This window comes from Dermacentor silvarum, chromosome 4, assembly GCF_013339745.2.
Source record: "Dermacentor silvarum isolate Dsil-2018 chromosome 4, BIME_Dsil_1.4, whole genome shotgun sequence".
Classification (NCBI taxonomy): Eukaryota; Metazoa; Arthropoda; class Arachnida; order Ixodida; family Ixodidae; genus Dermacentor; species Dermacentor silvarum.
In genome coordinates, this window is record NC_051157.2 from 15,311,158 (window position 1) to 15,333,584 (window position 22,427).

Sequence of the window (22,427 nt, forward strand, 5' to 3'; positions counted from 1 at the left end):
GTAAGCCTTGAAAGATGCTCCTTTCGGAGCATTTTTGAATACATAGCGCAGCATCATTCCGTCATCAAACCTGGGACTGCGCTCGACACCCAAACAGTAGCCAAAAAGCCAGACGCACCTTGCCCAAGATACCACTGTCCGCTTTCTTTTCTCGAGTGTTTCCGTGAGCTATACCTGTATAGAAGTACAGATATCAACACGAGACATATCGACGCCCTTCCCGCCTGCTCTCAAATGTCTCAAGTTGCTGCCTTCTATAGTTCACGACAAATATAATGAGCACATTGATAAATTGATCCACTGAACATTGTCGGAATCGAGATTAGTTTCCTGCAGGCGTCGAGAGATTACACGATGCTCCGCATTCAAGAAAATAAAAGCGGCTCGACTTCTTTGAAGGAGAAACCGTCTGCTACGACACTTCCATGGGCTTCACTGTATAAAGCAGCGCGAAGCAGTGGCGAATCGTAGCTAAACGCGCCGCCCCCAGCTCGGCAATTTTAGCCGCGCGTCGAGCCTTCGTCGTATGTTCCCCGCAGCCGCAGTGTTGTTCGGCCGCCTCCGCGCGTCGGTCACGCTCTTCTCAGGACGGGTGATTCCGGTATGAGCCTTTGTCTAGAAGAGCGAACGAATGCAAGCATGCCTTTTGCCATATACGTAACTGTCCCGTGCGGGCGCTGATTGATCACGCTGGTGCACATTCCGTGCATGATAACGCGCACACGAATACCGAACGCGTGAGTGCAAGAGAACGAAACAAGAACGACAAGGCGAGCGCATGTATAGGCGAATGTATTTAAATGGTGTGACGTCCATTAAACGAGCGTCGACCTCTTATATATATAGGGTCTGGCGCTAAATCGCCTTGTTTATTCGCTGCGTTGTAACTTCGTTCTGCTTAGGCTACACGTGCCCGCCACGCGACTCTGGAAGACGTAAGCAAACCTGCCGACACACCGTCGTCTCTTGATCAAAGTAGTGGCCCGCCGGTGGTTTCTCCGTAGTCAACCGGAATAAAAAGAAAATACGTCCACGGGGCGACTTTCGAAAACAGTTTGCATCGCGGAGAAGCTTTTCGAAGTCCTGTCACGCCGCGTAATTGTCGCGTTCTCCTTCGGCACGTGGGCGAACGGTACATACAGATCTCCCATGCCCTTGATGTAAAACGGGGGTGTGAGAAAGGGTGTCCCGTCGAGCGTGTCTAATTCTCTGCCGTCAGCGGCGCGGTTCGCGCGGGGCACAAAGCCGTGGCGCGCAATCGACCGAGCATCAGGTAGTTCTTGTCCGGAAGCTGCGGTGCATGACCCCTCCCCCCCCCCCTCCCCCCTCGCATCTGGCGGTGCCCTCGACAGGACCCACAGGTGACGCGGTCGGGTCCGGCCGCCGCCAGACAGCACGCGTCGTTTCCATTATACTGATTCTATGTTTATTTTTTCCTTCCTCCTCTTACTCGACCGTCCCCTTTCTCCCACCGTACTGTTGGCGTAACTGTTGAATACTCGAAAAAGGAACAGGAGACGAGGAAAGAGGAAACCAAATGCCGGGGTGAGGGTGACCGACGCGTATTCGGTTGCCCCAGGTAACCATCGGAGACCCGGCGCTTGTCGCTTCGATCGGAAGACTTATGCAGCGGCACGAGCTCGAGTAGGGAGCGTAACGAGATGTTTTCCGGGCGCCGGCGGACCAACAAGCGTCGTCCTTGTCGTCGTCAATGACCTCCTCCTGGAAGGCCGGCCAATCGCTGCCGGAGCAGTGATGCTGCTTCTTGAGCGTCGTTAACCCTCGGAGTTCGTTGATGCGCCTCCTCTGAGCCACTGAGGGATCACCCGTGGCATTGCTCGTTGCATCGAAGGTTGTAATTCGGATATTTATAGAACCTTTCTTGACGACGGCAGGGCTGGTGTGTGCGCGTGCGGTAAGAGTTGCGCGGCAGGCTTGCAACCGGGAGCAACGTACTTGACCCCTCGGACTCGCCAAAGCAGGAAATGTCTGCGGACGCACGTGACACCGAGACGCCTTGAAGGTGCACCGGTGATTATATACGCATGTGCGAATTCGTGCGCCAGCCATCCGAAACGACTGCGTCGTCTTCATTGTCCCGGTGAGACCTGCTATAGACCTGACCGCCGTGGAAGCCGGAAATAATGCCCCAGCCTGCCCTTCATATGGAGTGCTCGTGACGATTCCTACCCCTAAATGGACTCGCAGCTGCATGGGGGAAGCCCAAGATGAGTAAGTTGTCCTCGTCGACGCGGACCGGGTTCCATCGCTGGTCGTGTGACATCAAACCAAGCAGAGCGGAAAGCCAGCTAACGAAGCCAGTCGTGGCTTCTATAACGACTCTGCCACGTCTAGACACCACCGCGTAGCAGTGTACAGACGGGCATGTAGGTGAAGGTGGTGGCACGAGGAGAATTGCGCAGAGCGCGAGCAAGAAATTCGTCGCCGGTAAAAAAGGGTTTCCCTTGCTTCACTTTTTCTTTTCTCCCTTTCTCTTCGGAATGACGTACGCGAAAGAAGTGGCGCGTCTCTACGGCGCCAAGGTGCTTGCAGCAATCTGTTCGCGGCGACAGAACTTCCAGGCGTGATGTCCGGGGTAGTGTGTAGGTGCCTGGCGCTCTGACACGATCGGCGATTGTGCCGCCTGAACGTCACCCGCGCCACGTCGGGTCCTCCGCCGTCGGTCGACTCGTGGATATCGGAACTGCCGCTTAGGACGACGACGGCGACAGTAGCAGCGGAGGCGCTTCCGCCGGACGATAAGCAAAAGATAGTGCCGCCCCCTCCAAGCGCACGCGAGTGAGCGCATCGGTGTCTGTGAGTGTCTCGCGGGAGCCTCGAAACAGGAAAAACCGAGCCTTTTTCTCCGCAATATTTTTTCCCCTCTTCTCGCGCGCGCACTTTCGAGGAGTACAGTCGTCCGCCGTCGCATCCAACACCGTCGGTCGTCGTGCGCATGCCCAGGGGGTGTGCGTGAGTGTGTTTGTGTGTGTGATACCGCGGCCGCGCGTGATTGCCGCCCGAGCCATGCGTGCATGCCGCCGCTCGGGCGCTTCCGATTAGGCGTCGAATACCACCAGCACCGCCACGGAGCGCGCGAGCCGACCGCGCAAGGCGACCGTCGGCAAAACAACAACAGCGGCGCGGGGTCTCACCGCCTCCGGCGACGTCGACGGTGGCAGCAAAGACGGCGGCGACTTGGCCAACCTAGACACGCGGACGTCAGCAGCCTTGGCGGTGGCGGCGGCAGCGACCAAGACGACGACGACGCTCCTCCTACTCAGCCCGCGCCACCTCGCCGTCGAAGCGCGATGAAGGGTGCCGCCGTTATAACGTTCAGCGTGCTGCTGCACCTGTGCGGCCCACTGTGGCTGGGCGCGAGCGGTGTCGTGCGCAACAGGACCGAGGACCTGCCCATCGTGTTTCCAGACGACGACAACGTGGCCAGCGCAGGCGACGCGACGCCGTTGACGACGAGGACGGCTCGCAGGCTGCCCGACCCTCCGTTCGTCCGCAGCAAAGGGGTGAGTGAAAGTGCGTGGCGCATCGTCGATCCCGGAGCGTGCTGCGTGAAAAAGAAAGAAAGCGCCGAGTCTTGTGGTGGTTCCGGAGGTGTCCGAGGACACGAGGGTTTGCTCAGAAATCGGCGATTGGCAGGTTTGCGCGACTTTCGAGAGGAAATTGGTGCAGGATAGCTGAGTGTAGACACGGACAGACGACGTTGAGACGAGTTTCGCATTTTTGTATCTGTGCCGGTGTCGACGCGGCCTCGGGAAAACGCTGTCAAGGTAGTACAAGCGGCTTCGTTGTCGGCGCCGGCCACGTCTCACTTGCGTCACCCGGTATATTTGCGCAGAACGAGTTTCCTATAGCGCATGATATGCCGCCGCGGCAGAGAGTTGCCAAAAGGAAAACAAGCCTCGTTCTTTCTTATGGTCGCCGCTAAAGACACGTGCCTCCGATCTTCGCGAGGTGATACTCGTGCGCTCTTCGTAATTAGCGTTCTAAGCAGAGGTGCATGAAGGCGCTCCTGCAAGAACTGCGCGATTAGTGTTTCGAAACGGCACGAACACGAGCAAATGAGAAAGAAGTGTAGTAACAGCACAGTTCGACCACATTCAATGCTCTCTCTCGTCTCGACGCGTACGGAATGTGAGGGCCGTTGCTTTCTCCCGCTGCCTTGAGCATAAGCTTTTAGTACATTGATGTTAGGCAATGTAGCAAATCTAACAGAGCACGATTTCTTAATCTATTGAAGTTAATTATATATAAAGGCCGTGAAGACGCTCCAGGTTTGGAAGTCGAAAGTTATCATACGTAAGCTGGCAGGTTTGATACCATGCATTGATAAAATATAGGACACCTTACGCTCGAAAGGCGGCCTTCTGCAACAAGACAGTTTAAATGTAGATACTTTTTGTTTTCTGAAACAGCTTGTGCTAGACGAACGAAGCCGCAAGAAACAATTATACAGAGTTCACTTCACTCTGTTAAAACCAGCGTGGAGTATGACCAACGTGAGCGTGGAGTTCATCAATACTTCTTTTTGGGCGAGTTGGTACATCTTGAGACTTTGGGTAACAGCGCAAACAGACGACCACAAAAAGGGAGACACGGACACACAGGCTTACGTCATAAGTGGCGCATGGTAGGCCTTGTGAATACATTCTCGTTTAAACCATGAAACGTGTATCGCATGCTGAAGATACTGTATACTGATCAGACATGGGCATGGTGTAACGTTGAGTGCCAAAATTAATCACGCGTCACAGCGAATATAAAATGAGCTGACTCTGTGTCCTGCCCTTGTCCTATAGTGATATATTGCAGCCATTTAAGCCGTCACCACGACAACGGTTTCATGGCTGCCGCTGAGCACGAGGTCGCAGGTTCGATTTACGGCCACAGCGGCCACTTATTCGAGCTAGACAGCGCGAGGGCCGTGTTAGAATAAAACCACGCCGAGGAGCGCATCTCTCGCAAACCAGTGTAGAATGAATGTAAAGCAATGTCATACTTGCACTCATGCACTGGCGGATCCAGAATAAGGGGGGACGCTTTCTTTATGACGCGGAAAAAACGATTGCGCTATTGGTAGAAAGTTCAATAGTATTGCCGAATCGGACGTCTTCTAAACCGATCTACAACTTTCTAATGTGATGTTTCTTGCAACCCTAAGACTTGCGAAGTTAATTAAATAATCTTCTCCTATTATGCAACTTAACGGAATGCAGAACACCCTGTGATTTTCTCTATATGTAGAGTGGAAAACAACGTGCTTTTAGTCTCTTATAGAAATCCGAATATTTTTAGAATCGATATTCGGTAAAACTTGCTGGAACACCCCTTCTAGGAGGCGACCACGCAGGTTCCCCTCAAGCTGCAGATGCCTGGCCATCCTCGCAACTTTGCTGCGGAATAAATTTGATTCAATTCATATTCCCACCCATGTCTATTCCCACAGTGGAATGCCACCTTTGCTGAGGGCAACTACAGTGTTTTAAGAAACTCGCGTGTAGTAAAAGTAGTTGTATCAGCGCAACCTCCCATTTTCTAGGCGGCAGGGAGGTATTGAAGTATTTCTGGCTGCGTTGGTCACGTGTTTCGGTGGAGACGGAACGCTAAAACGCCCGTGTATCTTGAATCAGTGACGCGTGAAAGAACGCTAGGCGGTATAAATTAAACCGCGATGCCGCCCACTGTCCGTGGGTCTCTCTCAAGTCAAATGTGCAGCTTTTGGGCGTATAGATGCCATAAATTATTGTCACCACCATGAGATTTGAAACGCCACGAATCAGTGGCGAACTCGGAAAGAAAATAGTGAAAGTTTGTCCGGATAAATGCGCAAGTTAATTATTTCGCCCTTTGGCCGCAGAAAGTTGGGGGAACGCACATATTCTTACTCCATGCTCGCATAAAGTACTCGCGCGCTCTTGAGATTGTGGTCGCATCGCCAACCGAAAGATAAAAACTGAACTTGCACGAACATTGTTTTTTCTTTCTTTTAATTCTTTTTCCACTTCATTGGCGTTATCACGCGTATATAGGCACACAATCGGACAAAAGTGTTGCCCCCGTCAGGCGCTTTTTGCAATCAGCGCTGTTATCTTCAATTACAGTGAAATCAGAAGTGTGCGGGAGCTTTTCCGTGCAGTATATCGAAGAGAGACGCCCCCATCTTATGCGTAATCTCGGAAGTAACATGTGACCGTTGGAAATCACAGGGTTTTCCGCAGAGAAAAAAAGCAGTGCTGCACCCAGCAGGAATTCTCTCTTTAGAAACATACTAGCGTGCCCAATGATGATCTTGAAATGAAGGAGTGGTGAAAAATCTTCACAGTAGTTTACAATATAGTTTAGTTTGCCTCGTGGATTTACTTTCCCACGTGGTTTAGTTTGTCACAGTTGTTTAGCTTGCAGTAGTATATGTACTAAAGAGTGAAAGACACTGAGTGTGAGAGAAATAGAGAAAGCACGTACGGGAAAAGCAGGGCGGTTGTAGCGACAGTATGATCGGCACAGTCGTGTTAAGCGGTCAGCGGACCCAAGGTTACAACTGCTAACGCTGGCGTGCAGAGGTGCGCGCGCACCTCTCAAAAAAAAAAAAAAAAAAGAAAGAAAAATAAAACCAACTCGCGGACAACTTTTTGTGGCTATGAAGGGAAAGCTACGGGCGCGTGGCTGCTGCACATGCGTTACCGCGCCAAGCAGTCCGGCAGCGTTTGACAGTGCATGGCCCTCTTCGATTTGTCGTCCGGACTGCCAGAAACGCTGCATGCAGAAATGCTTATTGACTGAAAGCACCGCTTCTAGCAGTCCGGAACTGTCAGGGACGAATAATCGAAGAGGACCAGTACTTTTGGTTGCTCGGAACAGACGCTGAATCGACGCAGCTTCCACGTGCGACGGGTTCGCGTTTGCTGAGACGCAGAAGGGATAAACCGCAAAATAAGAAAACTTTTACACTCAGTGGTATGTGCTGTCTTATTTAACTGTTGCTAATAAGGTGTTTATTCTTTCTCTTCCCCAGCCTAAACTAACGTGGATTTAAACACGGGACTCGTTTCAGAAGCGCTCTCACTTGTGAGCGCTTTGTCTCCGTAGTTTTCCCTTCATTGCTACAGAGAGTTGTCCGCGAGTATAGCTTTTGTCAATCCGACGAGCGTTCGGTTTGCTACCCTACATACGTGAGCTAAGGACAAAATAGAGAAAGGAAAAGAGGGGAGAGAAAGAACACTGCACGCAGGAAGCCACACCACAGGACTATACGAACAGTCAGGCCGATGCTCTTCAAGGACTGTAAGTAGCACGCGCGAATATGTATGTGTAGTTCCTTGCGCCAGCGACGGATGTGTCTACGGTCCCAATATTTTAGTCTCGGAAAAATGTTCTGTAGTCCAGCCAGTTTAAAGCAGTCTGATGAGAGAGAAAGAGAGGCCCTAGACGTAAGTTATATCAAGAACAGGTGCACAAGAGGCGTTCGATTAAATTTCCTCTCATCGACAAGATTCGCACGTTGCATTATCAGCTGGAAAGAAAGGCGCTGAGAGTTTCATTATCGCCGGTTGGAATGAATGAATGAATGAATGAATGAATGAATGAATGAATGAATGAATGAATGAATGAATGAATGATGGCTATATATGGCCAAAATATGAAAGGGCTGTAGAGCGTGGGAAGGTGGTTATGGAGGCAGGTGTGAAAGAGGGATGGACATAGAGGGAGGGAGTCAACGACGGACGGATCCCTGGGAGGGAAAGATTGCGAGGCCACTAAGCAGACAACTCGTGGATCGGTTCACGAGTTCGATTCCCGGTCGTGCGCATGTAGCACTCGGACAGGATCATGAAGACTCCGGGGTAAAGGATCCATCCCCATATGTCACTCCGCCACATGTACACGCTTGTACCTTAGGGGGCCCGCTCTGAAAAAAAGAAAAAAAAATAGGGGCAGCTTCATACTAGTGGTGCGAAGACTGGGCAAACAGCGAAGCTGGCGACCCCACCTAGCTTTATCTCGGTTCGGCCAAGTTTTTGGGAGGTTATGCTTCGAGACTCAGCCAAGGTTTACGCAAGATCACCCTGGAATCATCGACAGCCCAAGGAGCAACGAACACTCGGTCATTAAAGTATCTGGACGCTCAAACGCTTTTGCTCGGTTTCGCGGGCTTGTAACTCCGGATCTTCTGCGAATCACCTGACGTTTCGCTGCCGCTTCGGCGGCGCGATACTCGGGATCGAACCAAAGTCGTCTCAAGCGCGAGACACACGATGCGAGTTTGCGTGCGATCCGTCGTACGACGCGCCGCATCGGCCGCCGCACTCAACAAGTTCTCAACGTATTCTGCCGCATGCGACGCCGGATCGCACGCGCCGCGTCGGACGGCCGCCGCCAATGACAGCGCCGCCAGCGTGTACGTCATGGTCACGTGGTAGAGCTGGCAGGGCGGGGCCGGCGAGCAGGCGCTCCGGTCGTCCCGGCGCTTTTTTTTTTTTTTCCTGGTCGAGACGCTGGCCTCTTTGCCGCTGACGGCGACACAACAATCGGGTACACTTTGTTTCTGACACGAAATAACTTATAGAATGAAGTGAACTCAAAATTGTGCATGTTATAAAATGTTTCGCGAAGTAGTAAATCGTTGACGTGGTATCGATTCGCAAGCGGTCAGTGCAGACGCCGCAGCAGTCGTCTATGCGAAGCGGCTCGCCTGACTGGCGTGTTTTCTCATCGCTACCAACGGCGTCGGGAAAACTAATTGTTTTGCCACTTATGAGCGACATAAATGTTCAGACGTTGACTGTGCTGACGAATATGGGCGCTTTATAACGAGCTGCGGACGGATCGCAAGGGCTGTCGACCCCGGAACCGACGGCCAGCGAGCTCCCAGCGATCGCAAGCTCGCCTGGCTTGCTCGTTCGCTTCCGTCCGCGCCGATAAAATCAAATGTATTGCAATTTAGGCGTGACATAATTGTGTACACGTTGTGCTGACCAACGTAGGAGGTTTATTACGAGCTACAAGCGGTCGTGTCGAAAGCGACACCGGTTTCGGATTCGACGGCTCAGCGAGCTAGGCCTGGCAGCTCCTAGCCATCGGCGGCTGTGGACGGAGCCCACACTGCGGACGCGGCCTTGCGGAAACACGTCTACGCTGCTCGCACAGACGCGTTTTTATTGTGATCGTTTGTGCGAAACTAGAGAACTGTGCAAAGACTTTTGTTTTCAGTTTGCGAAGTTACGCAGTATTCCGAGCGTCCATGCAGGGCCGCCGGTTGTGGGCGGAGCTACGCACCGCACGCCGTTCGTACCATGTGTCCCGAATCGTCGGACTCCGACGCGTCGTACGACGTATCGCACGCAAAATCGCACCGTGTGTCTCGCGCTTCACTCGCTCTCAAGTAGCGTGGCGGCGACTTTCGCGCCGCGCTTCCTCTTCTTCGGTAGTGACGCTCTTCGTCGGCCGCCCCATCTTCGCGGAGACGGCGGGCGGGGCTTTGGTGTCGCCACTGCGGTGACGCAGAGCTATATATCCCGTGGGTCGGCGCAGTGACATCATGGCTTAGCTCCGTGTCTGCTCAGCCGTGGCAACCACTCCGCACGGCGCGGTGACGTCATGGCTCGGCAAAGCTAAGGCGAAGCGATGCGGTTCGCGTGATGACGTCACGGCCACACAGCTGTGACGAGGCTCGGCGCGGTCGGCACAGCTGGGGCGAGCGTTGCTAGGCGACGCATGGTGACGTCATCGCCAGGCGGAGGTTTTGCGGCGTACACTCGACGGACCATCCTCGAGCTTGAAGGATAGGATAGGAATAAATTTATTTGTCCAACGGTTATTGCTGTTGGTGCCCGTGTCTAGGCTGCCAGGGGTCCATCGCTGGAGGAAAATTTTAAACAGCTTCGCTAGTTCTCAGGGTTGTGCCATTGCGCTTGGACCCTTTCTGCACTGCCTCCAGGATCGGCCCACAGTTTTTTTTTGTTCGCACTACGCGGCCTAACCAAGAGCTTAAACAGCTCCGCTTGTTAAAACCTGAAATAAACTCCTGGCTAAGCCACCGGTACATGGTTCATGTTCACGTACGCAGTTTCGCTGAGGGCGACGGCTCTTGATGCACCGAAGACGGTGGCCTCGGCGCGGGATCATAGAGAAGTACAGTGCGGTCCAATGCTAAAGGTGTTGTACATGCTCGTGTACATGTGGCAGCGCGTGCTCTTCTTCTTGAGATAGAACACGTCTGAGAGACCATTAAACGTGTGCGTAAGGGACTCCTCGTCTGGCCGTCTCGCTCTTCCTTCCTGACTACAACAAAAGGCTGCAAAGAGCACAGAGCACGTGCGAATGTTTCCCTCTGGCAAGGGTATAATCACCAGGTTTTACATCACTTTTTGTTCGTGGCCCTTGCACGTTTCTACACACCTACGTAGTGTATCATCATTGCTTCAGCTGCCACTAGCAGCTAGAGCGCCAGTGAAGTGAGAGCCGCACTTATACATATGTACTCTGGGACTAAAGAAATGTATACGAACCACAAGCTTGCCGAAAAAAAAAGGGGGGGGGGGGGGGCAAAAAGAAGAAGAAAACTGAATTAATTCGTAATTCAAAAGCACAAACCGCAATTGCCAATTTCGCTAGAAAATTCACAATGCCAAGTTTCGAATACAGTTTTAATTTCAAGTTACAATTTCAAGTTAGGCGATAAAGCCGATGAAATCGGCTTTATCGGCTATCGCGTAATTCCTGGTCAGTGCACTTCATACACTTCGTGACGTACGGCGGAGCATCATTGCGCTACCAGCGACAATCGTTATCTCCGATAAGCTCAGCTGCGGCACGCCGAGGTCTTCGGTAAAAATGCGGTGCGATATGGAAGAGGTTTCGACAGAGCTAGTTCGCGCGAGAGCAGCGAGACGGCCTTGCGACTCCCGCAGCGCGCGTGGCAACCGAATTTCGGTCGGGGCCGAAGTGCGGGAAAAGTTGCACGTGAGCCGAGTTCTCGCGCACGATTCATCGAATAACTGAGCGCAGCAGCTCGGGTGGTTGATTGCCAGCGCGTTGCTTTGATGCAGCGAACCTGCGCCTGTTCCATGCCTGCGTCGTGTTCTTATGTATGTACTTGGGCCCGTTGCTGCATGACAGTATACTACGTGGTGCTAAACAGCGCAAACACTGCAGACAGAGTCAGAGAGACGTTCGGATAGCTCTTCACCGTTAAATTGCTGTAGTGTGCTAAAATGATTTGATCTGATTCATTTACTTATAGTGGCTGTCAACAGCTTCGCGGCCTTGGCGACAGCCCGCTACGTCATATACATCGAATTTTTTGCACAATAGGAAGAAAATAATGCAAGAAAAGGAAGAAAAAGAAAACATTTGTCAAGTGAGTAACAGTACAGAGGACAAACAAAAAAGCGATGAGAAAGCTGACCATGAATAATAAGACGACAAAATCAGACAAGAATACATGTAAACTTTCATGTGAATTCAGAGAAAAAGGTCACTGTTCATAAACATAGAATCATGTGTTTCCTGCAGTCATCACAATGGGCACGGTAAACAGACGTCAGGATAAATGCGCACGCAGACAACTAAAAGTTCTGCGAGAAAGCGCAATGATGGGAGCAGTGTGGCAGTCGAGGTCACCTTGCACAACTTGGCGTGCAAATTTTATCCTGTAACGATTAAGCCGTCTTTCACGCAGATTCACAAGACCCAAGTCTGCCAATATCAGTTCATAACTATGTAAAACCGGCGTCGGCCAATGTACCTGTCGTAGACAATGCCCACAAATTTATGCTGCACTTTGTCAATTAAGTTTCTGTAAGAAAGTGAGGCACAGTCCCAAATAACTGATGTGAACTCTAGCAATGCAACGCGGATACGCGGGCATGTGAAATTGACGAACCCTGCGATATCCATATATGCACAAGAAAACTGACCGTCAGTATTGTTATTTCTACTGTACACGAAATATTATGCAGTGGTGAACGAAAGCTGCTGCCACTGCCGAACTTACTTTTGTTTCCTTTTCTTTATTGTGTAGAATTTTTTTTTGGCGGGGGGGGGGGGGGGAGGGCATTATCTAATAATGATAAATAATAATGATGTAATAATGTTATTATATAATAATGTTAGTTTCGTTGTATTCTTCTGTGACCCGCCTTGACTCTGTTTATTCCCGCATACCTATATAGCTGTGTCAGGTGTCTTTCGTGTATAGTTGAGATCGGCACGCTTCTTAATTAAGCTGTGAGCAGCTTTTTACATTGAAGATCATCAAGACTTTCCTGGAGAAAATGAAACCTGAATTTGATGGCAAAATAGGCTTCATCTCGGCGGCGGCAGCTTGTGCGAACGAGCTTGTGCGCGTAATTAACTCAAATAAGGACAAGATCTGCTGGCGTAACAGGTATACTAGATGAATACTCGGATGAAACTTCTCAAAATGTTTCCCTTGAATGACTTGGTTCAAAGCAGCGGAAAGCAATAAATAAGCGAGAAAATCCGTTCGTCCGCTCTTTCGTACTATTTGCAGAACACTTGACTGGACTCGAGGCTTTACGTGTCACGTGATTATTATATACGTGCACAACCCTTCTTTACGTCATCATCATGTTTCATCATTATCTTAGGTCCCCATGTGCAGACTAGCTATAGCAAGCTATAGAACATAATAACTCAGACCGACCTATCTGCTCTTGTTTTAATAAATTATTATCTTGATCTTTCTGCAATTCCCGTCGTAGCGCCTCTTCTTTATTTGCAAAGACAAGTGTTATCTATAGGGGGTGTGCACTGACGTCGCCCTCGCGGCGGCCGCAATATTGGCGCAGGACCAGCTCGGTCAAGAGCCAACAATGTGGTCTCGCTGCATGATTATCAGCGGTCTCGCTTATCGTACGCATGGTTTTGATTCCTGCCGTCAGTTATGAAACGGTCAGTTTCACTTGTACCGCAGTGAAACCTATTGCTAAGGGAACGCAACAGTCAGTGTATGCAAGATACCTGAGAGCACAGAAATTGTTGCAGAAAAAAAAAAATCTCAGTTAATTGCTCCCACACGAATAAGTGCACCTCCCTCCTCAGTGTTCAACACCGGCCTTATATACACTTGCGTGTATATTTTATTTCTCTCTCCCTCACCATTAAGACATAAAGAGAAAGAAAAGGAGAGGCGGGGAGATTAGCCAGGTTGCAGCTGGTTTGCCACCTTACACTGGGGAGGGAGAAGCGGGAAGAACAGGGAAAGGAAGAAGTGATTGAATAAGGTTTTCGGCATCCTATGCACATCTGGGCTTTCGCCTGAGTGAGCACGTGTAATAGCACCGGCCACATGAATGACGAAAGACAGAAGCAGATTAAGAAAGAAAGAAAGAAAGAAAGAAAGAAAGAAAGAAAGAAAGAAAGAAAGAAAGAAAGAAAGAAAGAAAGAAAGAAGAGAAAGATCCTACACTGTTCCGCAATCAGCTTTTATGCAACAATAAGCGACCTCAAAAAACCAAGGGCGGAGTGGATTCGATGCCAGTGTATCGCGGAACACTTCAAGCCAAAGGCTTCTTTGGTGTTACAAGGAAACACTGCAGTATAATTTGTCCTCAGTCGGCACTGAGCTTGCATCGCATGTACTGCAGGGTCGGCACACGTGCATGGCACATCTTGCTCTGAGGATATGCTCTTTGTTATAATATTGAGGAAACTGCGGCTAACACATCACAAAGCCAGAAATGCTCAGTGGAGCAAAAGGGCTTTCAGGTGTCTTCATGGCGTCACGTATTCTTTTTGACGTCACGTGTAATATCTTTACTGTATAAATCACCGCACCTTAATGGAACGCTTACGAAACGAACGGAGCACGCCTTTGCTAGCTTCCGCGCGCGTGCTTTCGTCGTGTCGATTAAAAATTGACGCGTTTCTTGGGTCGCTTGCCAAACCAGGAACTCCTTTTCTGGCGCGCTTACGGGAGACCGGATAGAACGGAAGCGGCGTTCTGTCTCTCTCCCCCTTCCTTTGCGTGCCGACAGGAAGCCCCGCCTGTCGGAAAGGTGCGCTGGTTTTGGGCCCGGCGCTCGGGACAACCTGGCACCCGTCACGAATGTGCCGGATCTAATATCGCCTATAGACCACTGTTCATTATGTCGGCTCCCCTATTCTAACGGGAAGTACGTCATATTCCTTCTTGGACGCACACCAGGAGGAGACGTGCCATTCGCGGTGTCGAAGCTTACGTCATCGTGACGCGATCCCCGTTCTACATCTGGCTTGTCCACCCTGCCTACGGTAGCCGAGTAAACAACACCAGGAACGACAGCCGCGACAGCAACATGCAACGCCCTACATAGACAAAAGAAAAAGATTAAGAAAGAACGGCAACAAGGAACGCATCAAAACATAGCAGCAGCGTCAATAAAATAAACGGCACAAATGGCGGAAGCTCACTGACGTCGACAGGCGATAAACAAACCGCTTTGTTTGTCGTTACATGAGGAACTCGCAGTTGTATTTCAACGCGTTTGTCAATGTGCGCTCGCCTCTGATGTATTTTTGAACGTCCCCGTGATGACGCAAGCCCTGTGATGGAAGTCCTGTGTTGCTTGCACGATGTGACAGCGATTGCGCTTGCGCAATGTGGAATGCATTTTCGCGTAGATGGAGAACTTGCTTTTCAAGCTAGCGCATTCTTGACGATCGATATTGGGTGTTCGAAGCACAACGCCTTCGCTGACTTCCTGCCGCTCTTAGCGGTCTGCAAGCCCTTCTTAAAGATAATTTTTAGGAGTCTATTGTGTGCGCAAGGTTTCATTTTTTAGCTGTATGATTTCATTTTGTGCCGCCTTAATTCAGACAGTGGATATGCATCACGGGAATACGTAAGGTGATCTCTACGATTATTCCATGCTTATTCTTGGTGGTTGCTCTCTGGCCGGTGCTGGAGCGAAGCGCCAGGCGGGATAGAGATTTATTTGTATTCACAAATAGAAGCAAAAAGGAAAAAAAAATGGCGGAGGCGAGGCGGGTAGATGCGCATATATAGTTAGTACCATTGGTGCATCTTAGAATAATAGAAAGAAATCAGAAATAAAAGAGTTGCACAACACAAGATGAAGCACGTCTGAAGTAAATCAGAAGTACAGTGGCAGACGACTACGCCCTTAGAATGACCAAGGTGGCGCCAAAGCCTGATTTCATAAATATCCTCATTGCGCTCATTTCTCTATTACCGTATGTATTCTTATCTTGTCTTGTAACTTATAAAGTCTCGTTCATTTCTTTTTATTTCTCGCACCCTACAGCCCGTTTCTTGTCATATAGCTTTCGCAGTAGGCGCATTCTGTTGTTATATAGGGGACAGCGACGATTCTAGCTTCAGAGATCGCTAAACGAAGAGAGGTTGAGACACCCGCTTTGAATAGCAGAAGATACGGGGCAAGGGTAAATATTAAGCTCAGCGTACGAGTTTTGTCAGACCTTCGATGGGTAAGCAGAATAAAGTGAGATTGTGTGACGAGCATGATTATTGTCCGGCAATCCAGATCAAAGCACTGAACATTCGCCCCCTGTTTTTCACCCCACGAGCAGAGTAACCAACTCGACGAAGCCTAGTTAACCTTCTCGCCTTGTTCTTTTCTTTTTTCCCTTTCATTCTGCCCTTCCTCTCTCTCTCTCTCTCTCTCTGCGTAAGTCACGAGGACGAGTGCAGCTCGGTGCTCGAAGTCTAAGAGGGCTAAAAATAACACACACACACCCCACACTAGCATCACTCTGCCAGGCGGCCACTTTCACCTAAACCAACACTGTTCGCTGGTGGTGTGGCCGGTAGAGCACGGCGTGTAATGGATTTCTTCAAGGCGCAATACGAAAACAGGAAAACAGTGCGGAAATTTTGCAATGGGCGTTATTATTCGCGACTTTCTATTCGCCAAGGTTATTCTCTCTTTCAGAATCTGCGGTAACTGTATTGCGGCCCTATAACGCAAACTTTGTCCCATTAACTTCTCACATAAGTTTTTTTCGTTTTACTCGCGGTCGTTGTGAAAAAAGAAAGAAAAAAAAAGAGAGAGAGAGAGAGAGAGAGAGAGAGAGAGATGAAACGAAACTCCGCGCACGTACTTTGAAGTCATGTTATTCATTCGCCCGCTCTCTTCTTAAATAAAAATATGGGCTGCTGTTGGCGGCTGCTGTTGGCTTTCGCCAACTGCCGTTCAGTACTTTATGGATGATGTTATAGCACACTTGTTGGAGACTGTAGATGACACTGCGCTGCAGCATAGCCTCCTCTATGCTGCATATTGTCCATGAATTGCAGCCTCTTCGCCTGCACGATATATATTTAATTTAATAAGAGTCTATATATTACTTAGACAAGACAAATATTCACAGTAAAGGATGGAAATGATCAACAGTGGACGAACAAGAGATGCCTCTGGAGAAAGCAACGTTTGTCAGTCCCATACTTTCGTTTTGATCAACATTTAAACGTTTGTAAACCAGCCACTCGAGGTAACTAATATTATAGAGTGTCTGATTGGGACCAGTGTCTCGAAGCAAAGCGCCTTCGTTGCGCTCGAAAAGCTATCAGCGCTGCTACAAGATCCAATCACGTGGTGCCACTCGAAAGGGCTGACACGTAGATGTAACGCAGACTTGAGAATATCTCTCCTGGCCGCTCAGCGCATGCACGTGCGTATGAAACGTGATGCAAGTCATCGCACACATTGCACGTATTAGAGTAGTAGTCGTTTCATAAACTTGTAATTAAGATAAAAAAAAAGCATTGGGAGTGGCCCGCTGCGCGCTGAGTCGCGTACCTCAGGATTTTCATTCAAATTTTGCATCCATCCATCCATCGCAGATGTATGCCAATCTGAGCAACTAATATATCAGACAGCGTAGTTGCATATATATATATATATATATATATATATATATATATATATATATATAGGGGTGTCCCAGCTAACGTTAGCCAATTGTGTTCAACGAAACAAAATAAAAAGCTAGATTTAAAAAAAACCAAGTGCAAGATACAATTATAAGACCTATGGTGTTCGGTCATGAGAGATTTCAACACCTTAAACTAGCTTTTGAAATTGTATATATTGCACCGTGTTTTGTTAATCTTTTTGTTGACCACGGTGTATATAAGCGAGTTCTCACACCTTTCGGAAGTACTCGGGGCCTGTTTTCTGGCTGTCCTTAGTGATGACTCATCGTCACCGATGCCCTGGTCATATACGGCCGCTTCGCCGCTCCTGGCTGCGTTGGCGGACTACATACGGCCACCACCCCGCCAGCGTTCACCGCCGCAGCCGTACAAATTCCCAGCTGCAGACCTCCAACGTGAAGCCGATAAAACACGACATGATAAACATAAATCATGGATTACTGGCTAAAATAAACCGAGAGAAGTTGATGTATATTCGACTGAGTTATACGGAAGATAACATTTATTTTAAAGTCATTGATTGTTATGTTTCAAAGCTAACATTCGGGACTCCGACGCAAGTTCTTTGATTCATATTTGATACCGAGCACTATACGCCTAACGAGAACGGTTTCGGAACTGCCCTCAACAGCTTCGCTGTAAAAGTAGAAAACCGTTTAAGAACCCTGTCTTTCCGTATGTATAGACGGCGTCGCCGCGCTACACGGCGAGTGTATGAACCCGGCTCGCCGCCATGTTGCGTCGCAGTCAGACAGACAGGGCTGACCCTTGTTCTCGTTTATGCGCCGCGCGCTCGAGAGCGATATGGCAGCTAGGGCTGTTCATGCATCTTCGTTTTTGTAATCTCCTTCTTCGCCGTCGTCTCTGCCCTCGTGGCTCCGGGGCCATGTTTCTCAAGTGTCGCCGTGGCATATATATATATATATATATATATATATATATATATATATATATATATATATATATATATATATATATCAGCGACGCGCTGCTTATATCAGCGACGCGCACATTTGATCGGGTTCTCAAGGTTACTTCGGTTGCTGCCTTCTTTCACGTAATAAAGTAATCATTCTTGTAGCAACCGCCGCGTGCTCGGCGGACGGCAGTCTTGTGCACTTCACAGAAAAATGAAGTAATACCATCTGAAACTAGTAGACCGCTTAATAAGCAGCGCGGTTACGAAGTCGTGCCTTCTTCAGGGCAATGAATTTCTTTCCAGCTTGAATGGTTCCTTAAAGTAAAGCACGGATCTTAAGGGCCGATAATAAACGCTCTGAAAGCTATAAATAACGGGGTTGGTGGAATCGAACACCACCCCGTTTCAAATGGGATGCTCACGTCATCCATCTATCCATACAGTATTCGAGATCTGTTGCGGGAATGAGTTGGCTCTAACAGTTGCAATCAGGCTTCGTTATTCAGGTTGGAGTCGTATTATGCGACCTCTTAATAAAGTTGCTGTTTTACAAGGTCTTTTGTAGCGATATCAGACAGCTCTGCAACGATTGCGTCAAGAGTTCAATTAACTGTTTGCAATTAGCAGACAACATTTTACTCGCTCTAAAATTTTAATTGATTTATGATTTACATCTCGAGAAAAGTGAATAGGCGGGTGCACGTTAAAGAAATCCAGGTAATTTAAACCTATGCGGGTCCCCCCGCTATACGGCGTTGCTTATGAGATGTGAAACCTCATAAGTTATAGGCAACTATAATTAATCCATCACATTACACTACTTTCATTCAGTAACTTTTTTGTGTTTTTGGTGCGTGCATTCGTCAGCTGGTCGTTCTGGAACTTCTTGCCAAGGATCTACGGTTTCTTTGTAGAAGCGTCAGATACAGCACTAAAGACTTCCTCGGTTTATGCGATTTCCGTGCGTTCCGCGGCCTGCATATTCCTTCGCGACGAAATATCCTCGCATCAGGTATTGACTTCGTTCCTTGCGTTGCCTTTACGAAAGTTTTAAAAAAGAGTCCAGCTCGCTTGCACTGACCACTCCACACGCGAGGCTTCTCCGTGAGGGCACCGTTGTTATGACAAGATGAAACTTTAGGTAACACTGGCAGTACTGCTCGCCACCAAGTTGATGACATCGGGAATTGTATCGCGTTTTCAGCACGCCTACTGGGGAAAAAAAAAATACGTGCATTACCATGAGCGTTACCGTACGGATAGAGTCATCGCCCAATGTACAAAATTATTAATGAAATGTAACCCAATACAAGCAACCAATTTCTCGTAAGGTGTTACGTCAAAGCCTGGCCGACAGCTGCTCTGCAGAGCGGCGATCGCGATTCGTGCGGCAGAAGTTGAGCGCTTATAACCTTCGCACACGCGTGATACGCAAGTGCGCACCGGTTTTGTCCGGCCGCTCCTCTCACCATTCTAAATCACCCTGTCACTTTACCTTTTCCCGTTAACTTTTCCCCCACCCCCTTTCCTCAGTGCGTTGTAGTAAGCCATGGAGCAACCTAGTTAATCTAATGCCCCCTTGCAGAAAGGATGTTGGATAACCTACCTCTCTTTGCTTCTCTTCTTCTCTTCGAAATGCTCGTTGCCCATCGCTAAAATGTACCTCGAAAAGAAACTTCGTGCGCATGGAATCGAAGCGAGCGCGTCGATTCAGACGTCGAGCTGACTCAACCCGGCTCAGCCGCGCTTACATGCGTCTTGCCAAGCGGCCGAGTTGGCCGAGCAGGCCGAGTTGGCCGATTCGGCTCGACGTTCGCTTGGCTCGACGTTCGCTTGGCTCGACCCGCTATAGCGTTTACATAAAGCCGACGGCAGGATTTCGGCCAGACGAGCCGACTCGACCTGACTTCAGCGATTTCACGTAAACTTAGCTATATAGAGCAAGGAAGGAAAGGCAGAAAGGGTACAGCGTCGGCCTTGTTGGTTCCTACAATGACTACTAGAAAGAACTCTGGTGCTGCGATCGCTCAGCCAACCATGGGAATGATGGTTAGTACATGGATTTGTCTGATCTCCGTGCTTGTGGATTCAGATGTTCTTGTGGCTTCGTTTATTACGCTTTAGCTTCTTTAAATGGCCTAAATTTCAAAGCAATCTACACTTTTTTTTTAAGTGCAGAAGGCAATATGACTCTGCGAACATGCATAATTGCTGCTAATGGCTGTGGTACCGCTTGTCCATACGTCCGTGCCTAATGGTTTCAATATCGGGCTTCTGTGCTAGAGGTCCAGTGTTCGAATCCTGCCGTCGGACAATTTTGGTAATTTTTGGTTAATTATTTATAGCAGAGTGCTTCCTTGAAAATGATCAGTTTGCAAAGTTACGAAGCCGTTCAAAGCCAGAAGGACGAAGTTTAGGCGAATCCATGTATACTAACCCTCACATGCTGGCTGAACCGCCCTGCTTGCAAGTCCCATAGACACTAGTGGCACAGTTCTCTCTGGTAATTGTATGAAACTCTACGGCGACGACAACTTTTATCGTGTTTAGCTCAAAAACCTGACACAGGGGCAGACAAAAGGCAAGACACATATGAGCGCTCGTGTGTGTCCTGCCTTGTTCCTGTCTGAAGTTTTTGCGCTAAACGCTAGAAAGAGAAACGTGAAAGCTGAGACGAAAGAGATATACTCGTGTGAGAAACACGTCAAAGTTTCTGCACTAATTCAATGCTCGTTATCCCTATAAGCCTTGATCATTAGTCAACAAATTAGGCGGCTAGCCCCCCGCCGCCCTTTTTCGTACTCACTTTCGTTTCTTAGAATACTTAAATGTCACAAACGAGTGCATAAAAAAAAAGAAATTCCATCGCACCGTTAACTTGCACGTCGACAGAGCGAATGGCGCTTGCACTATAGCGCGTATAGTCGTATGGTGCCCGCACGCATAAACTTCATTATTCTAATGTATACGGCCTATTTTCGACTCTCACTTGTTGAGCGCTTGCAGCCGACACTGAGGCTCACGTGGAGATTGCATTCATCAATGTTTCATAGACTTCCGCCGTTTGTTCATTCCGTTCTTCTTTCTTTCTTTTCCTTGCCCTTTTTTTTCCCTACCAATTCTTTCCTAGCCCCGACACCACCGACGGTCTTCTAGCTTCGTAGGCGCGTGCACTCAGAGAAAGAGAGAGATAAAGGAAATTGGCGCATTGTTTCCAATCGATTGCAAGAACGACGTAATTAAAACTGTCTGGCCGTTTCCTGTCGAGCATAAGCAAGAAAAAAAGACGATTGCGTCTTCCGCGCGCAACGACGACTATAGGAATCGATGCAGTGACGGGCTTACAAGTTCAGCACGTCTCCATTTGCAACGAACGCGAAGCTAGGATGGAAGCCAGGTACCGATGCGAACGAGCTGCCTTGCAGGGTGACATTTAAGGTGACCTTGGCGTGCACGCACCCGTCAAGTGCATTCGCCTCTTCGCGTATTCTTGGTGGTGAGCTTTGGCTCGATATCTTCGCTGAAGCGGAACTATACTTTGAAAAAAAGTTAAAACAATGACGTTTTGAAAGAAACAAACAGACGCGCCTCACATCAGCAAAAATAAACGATGAATGATAACCGGACACCGCGCGTATACTTGGTCATATTAGCGGTCGTATTAGCACTTAAAGCAGAGGTATTGTACAAAGCGTGTGTGCACGTGCGTGCGTGTGTGGGTGTGTGTGTATGTGTTCTTTCTGTGAGGGCTAAAATCTTACGTGTTTCACTGCCCAAAATAGTCAAAAACGAACTCTTTGTTTTCGCATTCCGCTTGCAGCTCAGAGTGACTTCTACGTGTCACACAATCATCTCAAGCGACCTTGTGTCAGGCAATCAAACGTATATCGGCTCCGAACGAAGGAAATAGAGTAATAGAACGAACGGCATTGGCAGCTGTCCCTTCTTACGTCCCCAGGTCCACGCAGCAGAGTTGTCTTCCCGTCGTTGTTCTGTGACCCGCGTTCTTCTTTCACGCCAGGCGCGAAGTAACGCGTAACTCGTTATCTAAGGTTAATGTGTTCTCGGCCATGTATTTCAATAATCAAATCAGCTGCAGGAGCGCCCTCCTTTGGCGTTGTGGCAAACGCGATAAGCGAAGCGTCTGCAGCGCAAATCGTGTAGACGTGCCTATCGAGCGTCTATCTCTGACGGCCGTGGTTCGATACGCCGCCGGACACAGTTTTGTTCCAGACTGCGACCGCTGATCACCAGGCAACTTGTACTCGCCTTCCGGCAAGCCTGACTTCTCCCATCGCCGTGCAGCAGAATTGCTGCTGTCGCAGTCGATACGGCGGCAGCACGCGCTCCATGCATGCGCGGAGGCTTGTACATGGGCGTCGGCCAATTAGAGGCTGAGACCGCACTATACTGTTATATTTTCGAAACGTTGCACGTTACTGTAGAAACAGGGCGTAGAAAGAGAGACAGGAGTCGACTAGGCACAGAATTGTTGGGTAGTGAACAAGCTGAAAAGTAAAATATATGCTGTATAAAAGACAACGCACGTCCCCGGCGTTCGCGTTCGTACAA

General features: G+C 49.1%; 1 protein-coding gene across 20 annotated transcripts in view; it reads left to right on the top strand.

Annotated features, from left to right (window-relative positions):
• The first annotated feature begins 1,486 nt into the window (after positions 1-1,486).
• The window catches only part of LOC119449503 (uncharacterized), a 205,141-nt gene continuing 184,200 nt past the window's right edge, over positions 1,487-22,427 (top strand). For 5 of the 20 annotated variants that reach the window (XM_049665251.1, XM_049665250.1, XM_049665256.1 and 2 more), the window contains exon 1: positions 1,491-3,524. In XM_049665251.1, coding sequence (XP_049521208.1) covers positions 3,036-3,524 — 489 coding nt within the window. In that variant the 5' untranslated portion in view covers positions 1,491-3,035. Of the gene's footprint in view, positions 3,525-22,427 lie in introns of all 20 variants that reach the window. The other 15 variants (XM_049665249.1, XM_049665261.1, XM_049665264.1 and 12 more) reach the window with 7 other exon arrangements.